The sequence below is a fragment of the Chlorocebus sabaeus genome, chromosome 11 (assembly GCF_047675955.1).
Source record: "Chlorocebus sabaeus isolate Y175 chromosome 11, mChlSab1.0.hap1, whole genome shotgun sequence".
NCBI classification, from domain to species: domain Eukaryota; kingdom Metazoa; phylum Chordata; class Mammalia; order Primates; family Cercopithecidae; genus Chlorocebus; species Chlorocebus sabaeus.
In genome coordinates, this window is record NC_132914.1 from 105,961,222 (window position 1) to 105,977,667 (window position 16,446).

Sequence of the window (16,446 nt, forward strand, 5' to 3'; positions counted from 1 at the left end):
CTTGTTTATTTTACTTACTGTCTTGTCTCCCTCAACAGAATGTCAGCTTCCAGAGCAGAAATCTTTATTTTGTTTGTTGCTATATTCCCAGCCCCTAAAACAGGGCTTGGCGCACAGTAGGAGCTCAATAAATGTTTGTTGAATGAACAGCTCACAAGCAGACAGATGAGGACAGAGGGGTACTGAGACTGATCTAATAGCACTCATATTACTAAACTGCAATGGAGGCAAAGGTGGGAAGAATCTCTCTGTCCTTTGTTTCCTGAACGTCCAAGACAACTTTTAGTTGCTCAACAGGAAACAATACTCAATTTACAAGACCTCCAGGGCCTACCCAGGGCAAACTGGGCACTGTGAGGCAGGAGGTCAGGCAGGCCCTGTCCCTAGGGTGGCTCACAGTCGAGTGGGCAAGGCCAGCTTCTTCATATGTGCTCAGAAGGGCCCCGTGCTTGGTTTAACACTCTGCTCATGCCATCTTGAAATTCTTAATTATGTTTGTTGTTGTTGTTTGCTTGTTTGTTTTGAGACAGATGCTCACTCAGTTGCCCAGGCTGGAATGCAGTGGTGTGATCTCAGCTCACTGCAACCTCTGCCTCCCGGGTTCCAGTGATTCTCCTGCCTTAGCCTCCCGAGTAGCTGGGATTACAGGCACGTGCCACCACACTTGGCTAATTTTTGTATTTTTAGTAGAGACAGGGTTTCACCATGCTGCCCAGGATGGTCTCAAACTCCTGACCTCAGGTGATCCACCCGCCTCGGCGTCCCAAAGTGCTAGGATTACAGGCATGAGCCACTGCGCCCGACCTCTTAATAACGTTTTAACAAGGGGCTCTACCATGTTCATTTTGCACTGGGCTCCACAAGTTATGCAGCCAGTCCTGCACTACAGGAAACATTACTGTACCTAAGTACATATACTACAGGGCAAGCACTAAACGCCAAGGAAACACTAAGGAGAGAAAAATGCCTGTGAGAAGAAAAAGGAAGACACAAATCATTTTCAACAGAAGCTGTTACCATGAAGGAAGTACAGGCAGGGGGCATTTGTTGAATGTCTACTATGGGAGAAAAGGTTCGCATCATGAGCACATTTAATTCTGACAACCACCCTACAAGCTGCGTACTATATTGGCCATTTGAAACTAAGGCCTGCCCAAGATCATGTAATAGCCTAGTGAGGGGACAAAGGACAGACACAGGAGCCAAACCCATGCCCATCTCTCCCTAAGTCCAAAGCTGTGGGAAAAACAAAACAGAATCAACATGGGTGGTTATTTTTAAGGTCAACATATTCAAGGTGGGGGCAAATCCAAGAGACACTAAGCCTCAGAGCATGAACAAGCATGTGGGTGCTGAGCGGAGGGGACCAGCGTTCACCAGGGTGGTGTCAAACTCTGTAAGGCTTGCTCCCCGTGTTCCTGGTCTCTTCCCATGAGCACCAGGCACCCCTTACCATCCCAAAACTAGGCACATCAGTAACACTGAATGGAAACCTATTTGTTTACATGTGTTCTCTCTATATTAGACTGGGGGCATCCCTAGAATACACACAGATTGACTGGTGGGCAGAATTCTGCCAGATGCATGTACCCGAGTGAGCCTTTCTCTTTGAACGTGGGAGGGACAAGAGAACAAGATGGGAGAGCTGTTCCCTTAATTAGGCTGCATTGCACATTAAAGACGATGAGACAGTCATTCTGGTGATAACAATCTGTCATAAGACCTTACAGAGGCAGACTCTCCTGTTGGCTTTGAAGAAGCAAGCACCATGAATTCTCTACAGTTGCAAGAAAATGAATTCAGGCCAGACGTGGTGGCTCACACCTGTAATCCCAGCACTTTGGGAGGCTGAGGCGGGTGGATCACCTGAAGTCAGGAGTTCGAGACCAGCCTGACCAATATGGTGAAACCCCGTCTCTACTAAAAATACAAAAATTTGCTGGGTACACCTGTAGTCCCAGCTACTCGGGAGGCTGAGACAGAAGAATTAATTGAACCCCGGAGGCAGAGGTTGCAGAGAGCTGAGATCGCACCACTGCACTCCACTGGGTGACAGAGTGGGGGGAAAAAAAAATGAATTCAGCCAAGAACCATGTGAGCTTAAAAGAGGACCCTGGGGTTTAGATGAGACCCCAGCCCTGGCCAGCAGGCCTTATAAGTCCCTGAACAGAGAACCCAGCTATACCGTGTCCAGATTCCTGACCCATGGAAGCTGTGAGATAATAAACATGGGCTGGGTGCGGTGGTTGGCCAGGTGTGGTAGCGTGGTGACTCATGCCTGTAATCCCAGCACTTTGGGAGGCCAAGGCAGGCAGATCACCGGAGGTCAGGAGTTTGAGACCAGCCTGCCCAACATGGAGAAACCCCGTCTCTACTAAAAATACAAAATTGTCTAGGCATGGTAGTATGTGCCTGTAATCCTAGACACTCGGGAGGCTGAGGCAGGAGAATCGCTTGAACCCGGGAGGCAGAGGCTATGGTGAGCTGAGATTGTGCCATTGCACTCCAGCCTGGACAATGAGAGCAAAACTCCATCTCAAATTAAAAAGAAATAAAATTTAAAAATATATATATATACTGTTTAACTGTTAAGTTAGTAGTAACTTGTTACACAGCAAGCGATGACTGATACAGTAACCTACGCACATGTCCATCTCCAGCACAGACACAGAATTTGGAAGCACTGGGTGCATGACATCTCTTGGCAGGACTTAACTGGAGAGACTAGCAACAAAGACAATAAAGCCCAGGCTAAGATGGACCGCCAAGGGCAGGGAGGAACCCCAGATGGTGGACAGCTGCAAAAGTAAGGATATTCAACATGCCAACCCCCATCTACTCAGACACTGTAGGGGAGGGGGAGAAGGCAAAACCACACTTTAGAAGGCTGTAAGGAGAATGGGGTCCCTGGGAGACTTCCAGGTGGAGACCAAAAGGGGAAGGGAGTGTGGACAGAAAGGCAGAGGAGTCAGGGAGTTCACAGTTTACCACTGAAACCCAATAAAACAGAAGAGACAATATCCTGCCACTTGCTCTGGCCCATACCTTTGCTAGGGCAGGCAATCACGAATCATCAAATTATAATAATTTTAACGACCATGTTCCCGCACTTGACTTGGAAACGCTGGATTAAAAAAAAAAAAAAATCTTCACTCCCGATCCACACCCTAGGGACAATATTATCTCCCCAGCGTCCTACCTGGCCCACAACTACTTATGTCTCATGCCAGACTGAGCCGGCTCCCAGGATGGCAAGGGAGCCAGGAGCTGCTGCCAGCAGGGCCATCTGTTCACCAGTTCCCACAGTCTAAACGGCACAGATTCCAAAGAGGGACTGGGAGCGGCCAGCAGCAGCCTGCACATGCGGAAGGCAGGGGAGAGCAAGGGAACTGGATCCATCCTGCTCTGCTGCAATCACCTGCATGCCGGGTGTGAGATGATCAGTTCGAGACACTTCCCAGAAGGCCTGCAGAAAAACCGTCTGAGTTACAACACTGCTTCCTCCAAGTCCGTATTCGTATTTGCATCTTATAGTAACGTAGCCGGGTAAAACAGGAAGGCTGCTCAAAGAGCATGGATGTCGAAGAGCATCCATGGCGGGCGCCCTCTCAGGCCTGGCCGCAGTACCTGCAGGAGTTGGCCCCTCTAATTCTCCTGTGCTGTGAACTAACACCGCACGTCAGCAACACCTTGTGAAGACCGAGCACAGCAACCAAGCCCACTGTGGACCTAATTCTGGACAAGGAACTTTTTTTTGAGACAGGGTCTCGCTCTGTCACCCAGGATGGAGTGCAGCAGCATAATCTCAGCTCACTGCAGTCTCGACCTCCTGGGTTCAACTGATTCTCCTACCTCAACCTCTTGAGTAGCTGGGACTACAGGCATGCGCCACCATGCCCAGCTAATTTTTCTATTTTTTTTGCAGAGATGGGGTTTTGCCATGTTGTGTAGGCTGGTCTCGAACTCCTGGGCTCAAGCGATCCACTCACCTTGGCCTCCCAAAGTATTGGGATTACAGGCGTAAGCCACTGCACGTGGCCTGGGCAAGGAACATCACACAACTACTCCACAACCCTCAAAGGTCACAGTGTCATCTCTGTTTTATAGGTGGAACAACTGAGACCCACAGAGGTGTAGGAACACACAAAGGTAAAGGAACTCAGCCACCAGCACAGGAGCCAGATGCCAAACCTAGGTCCGCCTGACTCAGAACCCCACTGCCTTCCCTCTATACCTGGCTGTTTCTCCTACATGTCTGGAATTTACTGCAGGGTCAAAGGTTAATCCATTTGAACTGTTAACCTTTATTTACTTACTTATTTTGAGACAGAGTCTTGCTCTGTTGCCCAGGCTGGAGTGTAGTGGCGTGAACTCGGCACGCTGCAACCTCCTGGGTTCAAGTGATTCTCCTGCCTCAGCCTCCCAAGTAGCTGAGATTACAGGTGTTCACCACCAAGCCCGGCTAATTTTTGTATTTTTAGTAGAAAGGGGGTTTCGCCATGTTGGCCAGGCTGGTCTCGAACTCCTGAGCTCCAGAGATCTGTCCCGCCTCAGCCTTCCAAAGTGCTGGGATTAGAGATGTGAGCCACCGCGCCCGGCCATTTAAAACTGTTTAAATGCTACACGAAGGCAGAGAAATGAGGCCATCCCTAAGGGATGTGAGAGCAGTTAGGGATGCGACAAGGGCACACAGACCTGCAACATAGGCGGATGTGGCACCTGTCACAGAGAGGGATGCCAGGGGCTCCCTGCTTTCTCTGAAGAGAGGGAAATCACAAACGTCTGGGGTGGGAGCACTTTTAGCTGGCCATGAGGACTACAGCCAGGTGAAAAGGAGCAGGCCAAGGGAACATGCATGATTAGGGAGCAGGGAGTAGTCCCGATGGACTGGAAAAGGCGCGTGCAAGAGGGGAGGGCGGAAAGGCCAGCCACGCCGGTGACGCTGGAGCTCAGGAAAGACTCCAAGGACCAGAAGGAAGAAGCATCAAGGGACCAGGGGTAATATGCCAAGGTAGAGAGGATAGGTCCAGGGGTGTTCCTCTGTGACAGGACAGAAGAGGTGTGAGGATGTGAAGAGGCGCCACCAGGGAACCTGAGAAAAAGAAGGCAGGCGGCTCGGAAGAACCGATCCATGTGACCCCGCAATTTATTGGATATGGATGAATCACAGCTGACTTTTTAGATGACCCAAAAGATGAAACTATTAATTAAGGCTAGACAGAGGGGAGAAAAGAGAAATATCCTGCTACCTCCAGTTTTTCTCCCTACAGCACCTCTTAGAGACGAGGTGATGGCAGTTCACCTTCAGGATCCATGGAAACAAAGAGAAATCTCTCCCTAACTCTCCTGATGCCAAACAAAAAACAACCAACTATTCCATAATTTTCTTCTCCAGGACAGACTCAGAGAGAAAAGGCCTGAAAATGCAAATTGACACACGGATGTGAACGCGTTTCAGTCAAAGCTTAAACCAGGACAACTTTTCTTGTGTAGCAAGGAAGGTTAGGAGGCAGGATGGTGTTCTGTGCCTAAAAAGGTGAGTGCGATGTCAAGGTGGCTGAAGAGGGGTTTAAAAGGGGACCTAGGGGGACAAGCCCAGGGCCCAGCATCCCACCCTAAATGAGAACACAGGTCTCCAACTCCAGCCCAGGGTCTCCCAATGGTCACAATGGTGTTGGGGACCTGCTGACAGTGGCAGGAAAGGACTCTCGGTGGCGGTCAGAATGACCCAACATCCCAGGAGGCACCCGCCACCAGCTGGCATGAGTCCTTGGTGCTGCCCTGGCACTGCTGCTAATCCACCCCGGCGGCCTCAGGCACGCTCCCGCACCTGTATGTCCAAGACAGCGAATTCAACGGTACTACTAGCCTGGCCTCCAGAAAGGCAGCAGAGTAGGATCAACTTGGCATTAGAGGTCTCGCTTCAAACACAGTATTTCCCAGTTCCAATCTTGGGCCTCAACCACCAACTGGGAAAACCTCCCTCCTAGGGCTGTTTTGAGAACTCGATATGGAAAGCTACCAAAGCTTTATTTCCCACCCCTTTGTAAGGTCCCCCGCAGCTCCCAACGAGGCAGAGAAAGGGGCCTTTTGCAAGAAAAGGGCCAGGTGCAGCGGCTGTCACCACGCCTGCAATCCCAGCATTTTGGGAGGCCAAGGTGGGAGGATCACTTAAGCCCAGGAGTTTGAGACCAGCCTCAACAACACAGTGAGATCTCATCTCTTCAAAACACATTTAAAAAAATTAGTCAGGTGTGGTGGCGCACGCCTGCAGTCCCAACTACCTGGGAGGCTGAGGTGGGAAGAGAGCTTGGCCCAGGAGTTCAAGGCTGTAGTGAGCTATGATCACACCAATGCAGTTTGGCCTGGACAACAAAGACCCTGTCTCTAAAAAATAAAAATAAAAAGTTTTAATTTAAAAAAAGGTTAAATACTAAGGAGAAAGGTCCACATACGCATTTTCATGTCATTGGTATTTATAAGTTCTTAACTGAAACCACTATGATATAAGCTATTAAAGGTAATTAAAAAATAAAAATAGCTGTTTGCCCCAAAGATAGTCTAAGTGACAGAGCTCAGTGCTCTCTCATCAACAACAGCCCTGAGAGAGACAAGAGATGGAAGAGATTCCAACCCCAAGAAAGGGCTGGAGGGGAGCCTGGGGAGGAGACATGGGGGAGGGGAGCTCCAAGAGGGAGCTGGGGGAGGGGAGATGGGAAGGGGAACTCCAGGAACAAGCAGGTGGAGGGGAGTATGGGGGAGGGGAGCTCCAAGAGGGAGCTGGGGGAGGGGAGATGGGGAGGGGAACTCCAGGAATGAGCTGGAGGAGGGGAGTATGGGGGAGGGGAACTCCAAGAGTGAGCTGGGGGAGGTGAGATGGGGAGGGGAACCCCAGGAGAAAGCTGCGGGAAAAGAGCTTGGGGAGGGTAGCTCAAGGAGGGGACCTGGAGGTGGGGAGCTAAGGAGATCTGGGAGAGGGGAGCCTGGGGAGGGGAGATGGAGGAGGGAAGCTGGGGAAGGAGATCTGGGAGAGGGAAGCTTGGGGAGGGGATCTAGGGAGGGGAGATGGGGGAGGGGAGATGGGGAGGAGACATGGGAGAGGAGCTTGGGGAGGGGATCAAGGGAGGAAATCTGAGGGAGGGGGATTCAGGCAAGGGAGCTCAGGGAAGGGAACTTGGGGAGGGGATTTAGAGAGGGGAGCTGGGGGAAGGGGAGCTCAGAGAGGGGACTTTAGGGAGGGGAGATGGGGGAGGAGATCGGGGAGTGGAGGCTGGGGAGGGGATTTAGGGTAAGGGATCTAGGGAGGGAGGGATGTAGGGTAAGGGATCTCGGGGAGGGGAGTGGGGGAACAGGGAGGTGAGTGGTGGAAGGGAGATGGGGAGTGAGGTGAGGGGAACCTGGAGGGAGGGATCCGGGGAAGGGGATTTTGGGGAGGGGAACAGGTGGAGAGAGGAGCTGGTGGGGAGGGGAGTTGGGGGCAGGGATCTGGGGGAGGAGATTTGGGGGGAAGGGAGCTGGGTGCCTGCAGGAGCTGCTCTGACGTGGGCAAGCCCCTCTTTCAGTTCCTTCTTGACAGTCAGTCTCCAGACTTCCACTCTGCCCCCTCCCTGTTTCCACCCAGACAGTCTGATCTGCAACTCGGCCCATGACTACCCCCACTTGGGAGTCCAGCTGCTTCCAGCCTGGCAACCCTGACATGGGCCCTGAGCTGACCAACCAAAAACCCCAAGGTGACAGAGCAAATGTGTCCTGTGTCTTGAGCATAACATTAAAAGCGAGGACCAAGCAGAAGTCCCCTAGCGAGGACCCAGAAATAAGACATCTCTTTGATTCTTGCAGGCTAGTGTTTCCCTAGCCACATAATCTTTAGAAATCATGTGTGCTGTGATAAAAGTCAGTATTTCCCCTCCCTTTACTCAAGCACATAGAAACATCGGAGAAAAGCTGAGCATATTTCCACCAGTTCTGCATGAGAGTTTGACCAGAACACCCTGCTCTCGGTAATGAATGGTTGACCCCAATTTCTGAACACACATTTCCTTTTCCAATCAATTTGCCTTCCCCTCATGAGATAAAACAGAGTATATATACATTTTTAAGAACAATATCCCTGAAAATTTGCTTACTTTTTTAAAACTATGAGGTCAGAGTTTAAGACTGGTTCCTTGGTATGAAGGAATACATTACATTAATACAACAAAGGGCTGAATCTTCTACAAACCAACAAAACACCCAAACAAAGGCAGAACTTAATTTTTGGCAAAGAAAAAACGAAAATGTTTTTGGTGTCCATTAGTGAATACATCAGCTGAGGACTACATCTTGGAATCTTTTCAATGAGCGGAGCTAAAGATTTCTCATAAGCGCAATTAAAGCACCCTGAATTGATACATCTAGGGGGCTGAGCATCTGTTTCAAATCAGTGAAGTGCTTACTGCAAAAGGAACACCTTACCAAAAGCAGGATGAAAAACTGAGGGCAGAGTGTCATGATTATTATTATTACTATTTTTTAAGCAGAATAGTCTGCAAGAAAATACATAAAAATGCTCAAGTTAGGCCAGGTGCAGTAGCTCATGACTGTAATCCCAGTACTTTGGGAGGCCAAGCAGGAAGATCACTTGAGGCCAGGAGTCCAAGATCAGCCCGGGCAACACAGCGAGACCTTGTCTCTATTAAAAAAATAGTAAGTTACCAAAAAATGCTCAAAATGGTAATGTAAGGGTGGCAGAATAATGGCAATTATTTTCCCTCCAAGTGTTATATAATATTATTAAAGTGGCTAGACATATGTATGGATTTTAAAGCACTTCAGTTTTATACGTGCTTTAGGTATAATTTCTAAGGCATTAAAAAATTGGCATATTCTTTTTTTTAAGATGGAGTTTTGCTCTGTCGCCAGGCTGAAGTACAGTGGCACGATCTTGGCTCACTCTGCCTCCCAGGTTCAAGCGATTCCCCTGCCTCAGCCCCCCGAGTAGCTGGGACTATAAGCACACACCACCACACTCAGCTAATTTTTTGTATTTTTTTACTAGAGACAGGGTTTCACTATGTCGGCCAGGATGGTCTCGATCCCTCGTGATCCACCCACCTCGGCCTCCCAAAGTGCTGGGAATTACAAGGTATGAGCCACCACACCCGGACCAAAACTGGCATATTCCTTTTGAAGGTTTTGCCTTTGGGAGAGGAACAATAGCATTCCTTACCTGCTTGGGAGAAAGACTTAGGAACAAAAATTAAAAGTCTACTTACCTGAGGTTTAATTTTCGATCTTCTTCACTGCCAGCCTCCAACTACAGAGAAAGAAAGAGAATATTACACCACAGGCACCACTGTCAACATGCCTCGGGCAGCAGTCTCACATTCTCCACCCTGGTATTGGAAAAAGATAAAGACATCCAGGAAACCTAGCTACTTCTAAACAGCCGTGCCCTTTCCTCACCAATCCCGGTCTGTCCCTTGGAGTCATTTCCGTGGGGGAATTTTCAGATTTCCAAATGTTGACCCACATTCCTGCCACAGTCTAGGGGATGGAGTCCTTCTAGCTCAACATTTCCTATCTGGTGTTATTACCCAGCACGGTCTTTTAGCCCTCAGCCCTCAACTTTCCGGGGTTGTTCTGGATCTTATCCTGTTTTTCTCTTTTAAGGGGAGGGGGTCGTGTTTAAAGAGAATTCACTTCCTCCGTGGAGCCAGGCAGTAACAGCTGAGTGATGAACACCATTTTCAAAAAACCATCCCAGGCAAGACTTGCACAGTGGAAGGTGGCCAGGAATCAGGCTGGCTGTCTGTGGGTCTTGAAAGCTCTTGATGGTTCCCGAAAAGACTTAAACATTTAATACGAAACATCCTAGGCTATCAGTTTATTTATATAAATGCAAGAAAGAGATATTTAATATTTTCTGAAAGCTAAAAGGCCAAGAGCTCGGGCTCCAGAAGTACCTATGACTTATTTTTATTTTTTTTCTTTCATAAACCGAAATGAGAAGGCAACACACACACAGACACACACACACACACACACACACCCCCCACGGCCAAACAACCCCTGACCACTGGGACTTGGCATGTTTTTTATGTTGCACACAGGCGCCCATTGAATGGGAAGGAGAAACCTGGAAAGCCGTGATGGCTGGGAGAGATGCAGGGCTGACTGAGGGCAGAAATGAGGCAGAAGCCAAGGGCGAAGGAAAATGGGTCCAGAGATAATGTAGGGAGGAGCCTGGGCAGCAAAGGACACACACCAGGAGGTGGCAACTTCAACCAAGAATGAGGACACCAGCAGTGAGCTGTGAGCAGTGGCTCACACCTGGAATCCCAGCACTGCGGGAGGCCGAGGAGGGGCTGATCACCTGAGGTCAGGAGTTCAAGACCAGCCTGGCCAACAAGGTGACACCCTGTCTCTACTAAAAATACAAAAATTAGGCGGGCACGGCGGCACGTACCTACAATCCCAGCTACCTGGGAGGCTGAGGCAGGAGAATCACTTAAACCCAGGAGGCAGAGGTTGCAGTGAGCCGAGATTGAACCACTGCACTCCAGCCTGGGTGACAGAGCAATACTTCATCTCAAAAATAAATAAATAAATAAATAAATAAAATAAAATACGTACACCAGAGAGCCTGGGAGTCCCTACATCATATTATGATGTACATACAAGATTCTGCAGAGGCACCTACCCCACACAGAAGAAGTGGAAAGACCAGGGAAGGCTTCACTGACCACAAAACAAGTCACAACAGCAACAAACTGAGAAGAGTATGTTGGGTCTAACCCAGTGGTTCTCAACTGGGAGCAAGTTCTCTCAACAGGAGACAGTGGGAGATGTCTGGAGGCATTTTTTCTGGAGGTCACTACTGGCACCTAGTGGGTAGAGGACAGGATCCCACATGTACTGCACATTCCACAATACACAGGACGGTCCCCCAACAAGAGAGAATGTTCCGGTCCCAAGTATCAACAGTGGGTTGAGAAACTCTGGTCCAATCCAAAAAAGTGCCTGGAGATCTGCCCATGAAAATTGGTCACTTTGAACATTTCTCAGAAATAACAATGTTATGATCCATTCCTGAAAATTATTGATTTATCTATTCTTGTGCTCTGCCTGTTCACACAAAGGAACTGAGATAAGATTCACAGGAAAACGACATAAGTGACATAATCAAAGACTGGGGGAAAAAAAAGAAAATTAAAAGAGAAAGGAGAGCCTTAGGACTGAGGGCTGTGATCCCCCCCGTTTCCCACGCCGCCAGCAGGCCTGGCTGTGCCAGGAAAGAGTTGCCATAAGTGTCTGACTCATTATGAAGTTGCATTTTGAAGAGTGATGACGTGACTTGGGGGTACGGACTTCACAATCATTTAATTCTTGGTCACTCTCCGAGGTTCTCAGATGAAAGGCCATGTCAGGTCAGTTATTCCAGGGAAGCTACATATGCCAAGGAACACATGAAAGAAGTAATCCAGTCCTTTTAGATGAGCCAGGGACCACAGACAGGAAGCAACTCAAGCGAGGGCAGACCACGGCAGAACCCGCCTGGCCTAGGTCTCCTGACCCCACACACACTTGCTGTCTCCATCCCACCTTGCTTCTCGCCTCAACACGTCTGGACGAGGACCTTGCCTTCGGGAAACCTCCCAGCCCATTCAAAGCCCAGCAATGAATGCTGCAGCTTTACTATGATCAAATAAAAGCTGCCTGAGTTTTATTTTATGTTTATCAGGTCACTAGCACTTGGTAAAAAGAATGCTTTATATAATAACTGGAAATGTATCTAGTAGAAAAAACACAAATGTCCCAACAAAATGTGCTACATCCATGCAATGGAGTATTACACAGCCACGAAAAGGAATGAAGAACTGCCACATGCTACAATATGCATGACCTCTGAAAACGTGATGCTGAGTGAAAAAAGTCAGACACAAAAGGCCACATAGGGTGTGATTCCATTTACATAAAATGTCCAGAATAAGCAAATCCATGGATACAGAAAGTAGATTAGTGGTTGCCTAAGGTTAGGGAGAATGGGGCAGGGGGAGGCTGCAGGTGAGGGCTAAGGGGTACAGGCTTCCTATTTTGGGGGGGATGAAAATGTTCTGGAATCAGATGGTGGTGATGGTTGCACAATCTCATGTATATACTAAAAACCACTGAATTGTGCACTTTAAAATGGCAAATTTATGGTATGCAACTAAAAAATAATAAGACCTTAAAAATGCATAAGACAAGAACAGACCAGGTTGCAAGTAACTCCAGGAACACGGGGTTTTGAATCAGAAATCTGGGCTGACAGGCTCAGCCTGAAGCCAACCACTCCCCTTACTTCACATACGTTTTTGTGATGGGAACCTGAGATGAAGCGCATAAATCGCCAGACAGCAGTGATAGGAACAGAAAACAGCCCCTCCTCACTGTGGGAAGGAAAGGTGCTCCTGCAATCTAACTTCTCAGTAGCAGGCTATTGATCGCCCATGTTCTTTTGCCACTAATCAGCGTGTAGAGGGGGATTACTAGAACCTTCTGTCTGTAGATAACTCATGAATGGCCTCTCCTCTCCAAGGAGGGGGCTGTGAAGGTTCAACTTCCCAGTCACTCTGAAAATGTCCCTGCCAATCCCAGCAAAACAAGGCTGAAGAACTACCCTACCAGGAGACAGGGCTGTCAAACTAAACGTAAATGTTCTTCTCTTGTCTCACACGGACACACAAACCTCTCCCATGTTATCAGTCAACTTGCCCCACTCCCTCCCACAAAGAAAGGGGCTGAAGAGCCCAGATGCCGGCTGCGGAACTTCCTGGGCCTGGGACAGCAAGGCCCTCCTCCAGTCTTCTCTAAACATAGCTAAGGGTCCGGAGGCAGACACTCAGCCTTGTATAAGTAAGAGTTTAGACCAGAGGCCTTGAAGGGTTCTTCAAGAGATGGTAGGCAAGATTGCACGACCAGAGAGTCATCCCTGCATCTGCAGAGGGCTGACCTGCTCAGAGGCCCAAGGCCCTAGCCTAGGACAAGCCAGGCCAACCCTGCAGGCTCAGAGGGCACCAGTTCCTTCAATCAACCTCAGAGGAAGCAGCAGCCAGGCAAATGGACCCAGGCCACACACAGACCCACAAAAACGCACACGGTGCCAGTACACGAAGCCCAGGGATGCACCTATGCAATCACCCAGAATGGGTCACAGTCACACAGAAAGACAGATGCACATAAACACACAGCCTAGAGCGATGCTACAGAAAGGAAAAGCCAGACTCAGGCTGCACACACAGACGTGAGACACGGCCACACAGAACCCATAGCACGCTGGGTCACCGTCACACAGTGACACGGGCACGCCTACAGACAGAACTCCAGAGGCGGCAGGCGGGGAAACAATCTCACACGTTTGTAGGGGCACTCCCAGATGCCTGTCTCACGCTGGCACAGTCCCCGGAGGGCAGGTCAGCAACAGTCACATCTCACATCGCACAGCCAGGCACACAGGCAAAGGGCCTAGAACTACCCCCGCCACAGGTATCAGAACCATCGGCTCACGCAGTCACCCAATCAAGGGCCCCAGTCGCACATTCAGTCACCCCTGGACCCGGGTCACACTGCAGAGTCACTCACAAATGGGAGTCCCCACCAGACGCACTGTCCTCCCCAGACAGAGGTCAACCCCAAGACGGGAGTCACACCTGAAATCACAGTCCCCACACAGTTGCGAGGTCACACTTGCACAGTCACCCTCAGATAGGGGTCACAACGCACACAGTCCCCGCCTAACAGGGGTCACCCCAAGATGGGGGAGACCCCCTGATGTGGGTCAGAGTACACACAGTCTCCTGCAGACACTCCCAGAGGGGTCGCACTGCACACACAGTCCCTGAAAAGCTGACCCCCGATGGGGGTCACACCGCACACAAAGTCCCCCACAGCTCCCCCAGACAGGGTCACATCGCACACAGTCCTCGCACGGTCACCCCGGTCCGGCTGCCCGGCTCGGTTCCTACGGCTGGGCCCCCGGGAGCCCGCGCAGCCGCCCCCCCTGCCCCGCACGCGCGGCCCCGGCTCCGGCGGCCTCGGCGAGGCGTCCAGCGGCCCAGGCCGGGCGCGGCGAGCCCGGGGCTCACCTCGCTGTTGCTGGCCGAGGAGGAGGCGGCGCTGGGCGTGGGCGAGCGCTGCAGGGTCACCAGGGCCATGGCTGCGGCGCGGTGCAAGGTCGCCCCAGAGGTCTCGAGCTAGAGCCGCCACCGCCACCGCCGCCCGGGCCGGGCCCGGGGCCTCCAGGAGCCGCGCGCGGGCGGCCGGGCCGAGCCGGGCCGGGCCCGCCCCTCCCCCTCCCCCTCCCCCTCCCCCTCCCCCTCCCCCTCGGCGTCGCCAGCGCCCCCGCCCCCAGCTCCCGCCTCCCGCGCCGGCGCGCGCCGGCCTTGGTGAGCAGAGTGGGCGGGGAAGCGGGGAGGGCGGGGAAGCGGGGAGGGCGGGGCGAGGAGGCGCGCGTGCGCGGGGGCCCCGAGGGCCGCCCGAGGCCTCGGCTGGTCTGTCACGTCCCTCGCGCTCCCGACACACGCGCCCCCGCCCGCGCGCCCGGCTATCTGACCTGGGACTCGGAGGCGCGCGCGCCGCCCGGAGCCCGTCCGCCCCAGGGGCCCTGCCCGCTGCTCCGGCTGGGGAAACTGAGGCCCGGCGACCTTGCAGACAGGACTGTACAGCGACCAGGAAATAAAAGATGTCCTGGGGCCCGGCGCAGTGGCTCACGCCTGTAATCCCAGCACTTTGGGAGGCCGACCGAGGAGGGCGGATCACGAGGTCATGAGATCGAGACCATCCTGGCCAACATGGTGATACCCCGTCTTTACTAAAATTACAAAAATTAGCTGGGCATGGTGGCGCTTGCCTGTAGTCCCAGCTACTCGGGAGGCTGGGCAGGAGAATCGCTTGAACCTGGGAGGCAGAGGTTGCAATGAGCCGAGATCGCACCACTGCCCTCCAGCCTGGGCGACAGAGTGAGACTCCGTCTCAAAAAAAAAAAAAAAAAAAAAACAGCAAAATACTCCGTCTCAAAAAAAAAAAAAAACAGCAAAATAGATTCACCTAATTTTGCAGAGGTTAATCAAGTTATTAGGCACGTTTTTAAAAAAGTATTTTGCTAATCTTTTTCAATGAATTCTTTCTGTGTGTTCTGAAACCCAGCCAACTCCTTGAAGGTCAGGGAAGCCTTCCCAGAAGAGCTTTATTCTGAGGCTTGAGCTTGAGCATAAGCAGGATTAACAGGTGAAAGAAGGGAGAGACAGCTCTCCAAGCAGGGGGGATCAGCGTGCCCTGAAGCAGGAAGAAGTTTGTCAACTGGAGGCCAGCACTCAGGGAAGGGAAGAGGGGAGGAATGGCTGGACTCTGCATCCTCTGGAAAGATGGCTCCGGCTGCTGCGTGGAGGAGGGACCATGGGGTAGAGGACTGAGGGAGACCAGGGAGGAGGCTGCTGCTGTTGTCCCGGGGAGAGGTGACCAGTTATGGGGACGGAGATGGGAACATGGAGTATGATACCAAGAAGGCAATTCTGGCTTGACTTAGTAATAGGAAACTTCTTTTAGTCAAAATCTCATCTCCCGGCTCCCACCCCCAACCTCTGCATGTTGCACAAGCACTCCCAAACGCAGTGGTTCCAGCCTGCCCGCAGCTTAGCAAATTTGTCTTACTGCCCAACAGGAGACCCACGCAGCCTCCTGGATTCTTCCCCCTCCCTCCCTCTGTCCTGGGGCTGTGACCTCCTCCATATTATTCACAGGGCCTCAGCACGATTCATCTCAAAGGTGATTCTAGTCGGGGGCACTGTAGCTTCTATGGAGCGTTTCTAAGAGGGGATTTGTGGGAATGTTTTTCGTTGTCTTGCTGGTGGAAGGGGAGAGCTCCTGGCATTTAGAGTGCAAGAGCCATGGGTGCTAAATGTCTTCCAATGCACTGGACAGTCTCCCCAAGGAGAATTGCTGCGTTCCCACAAAATGTTTCCTGGGTGAAAAACCCATTTATGATAATCTGAAGCCAGAACCTAACTCCATTTGATACATCAACACAAGCTAGTCTCCCTCCCTCCCTTTTTTCCTTCCTTCCTTCTTTCCCTCCCTCCCTCCCTCCCTCCCTTCCTTCCTTCTTCTCTTTATTTTCTTCTCGTCTCTTCTCTTCTTTTCTTTCTTTCCTTTTCTTTTTTTTTTCTGAAACAGGGTTTCACTCCCGTCACCCAGGCTGAAGTGCAATGGCACAGTCATAGCTCACTGCAGCCTCCATCTCCCAGGCTCAAACCATCCTCCTGCTTCAGTCTCCCGAGTAGCTGGAACTACAGGTACACACCACCACGCCCAGCTCCTTTTAAAAAAATGTTTAACTATGTTGCCCAGGCAATCCTTCTGCTTTGGCCTTCCACAGTTCTGGGATTACAGGCACAAGCCACCATGGTTGGCCTAGTATTTTTTACTGAA

General features: G+C 51.1%; 1 protein-coding gene across 2 annotated transcripts in view; it reads right to left on the reverse strand.

Annotated features, from left to right (window-relative positions):
* SSH1 (slingshot protein phosphatase 1) overlaps positions 1-14,294 on the reverse strand; it is a 75,982-nt gene extending 61,688 nt beyond the window's left edge. Inside the window, exons 1-2 of one of the 2 annotated variants that reach the window (XM_008004593.3) lie at positions 14,106-14,294; positions 9,255-9,295 (exon numbers count right to left, since the gene is read on the reverse strand). In XM_008004593.3, coding sequence (XP_008002784.3) covers positions 9,255-9,295; positions 14,106-14,174 — 110 coding nt within the window. In that variant the 5' untranslated portion in view covers positions 14,175-14,294. The remainder of the gene's footprint in view (positions 1-9,254; positions 9,296-14,105) is intronic. The other variant, XM_008004598.3, reaches the window with a different exon arrangement.
* Between the last annotated feature and the right edge of the window lie 2,152 nt (positions 14,295-16,446).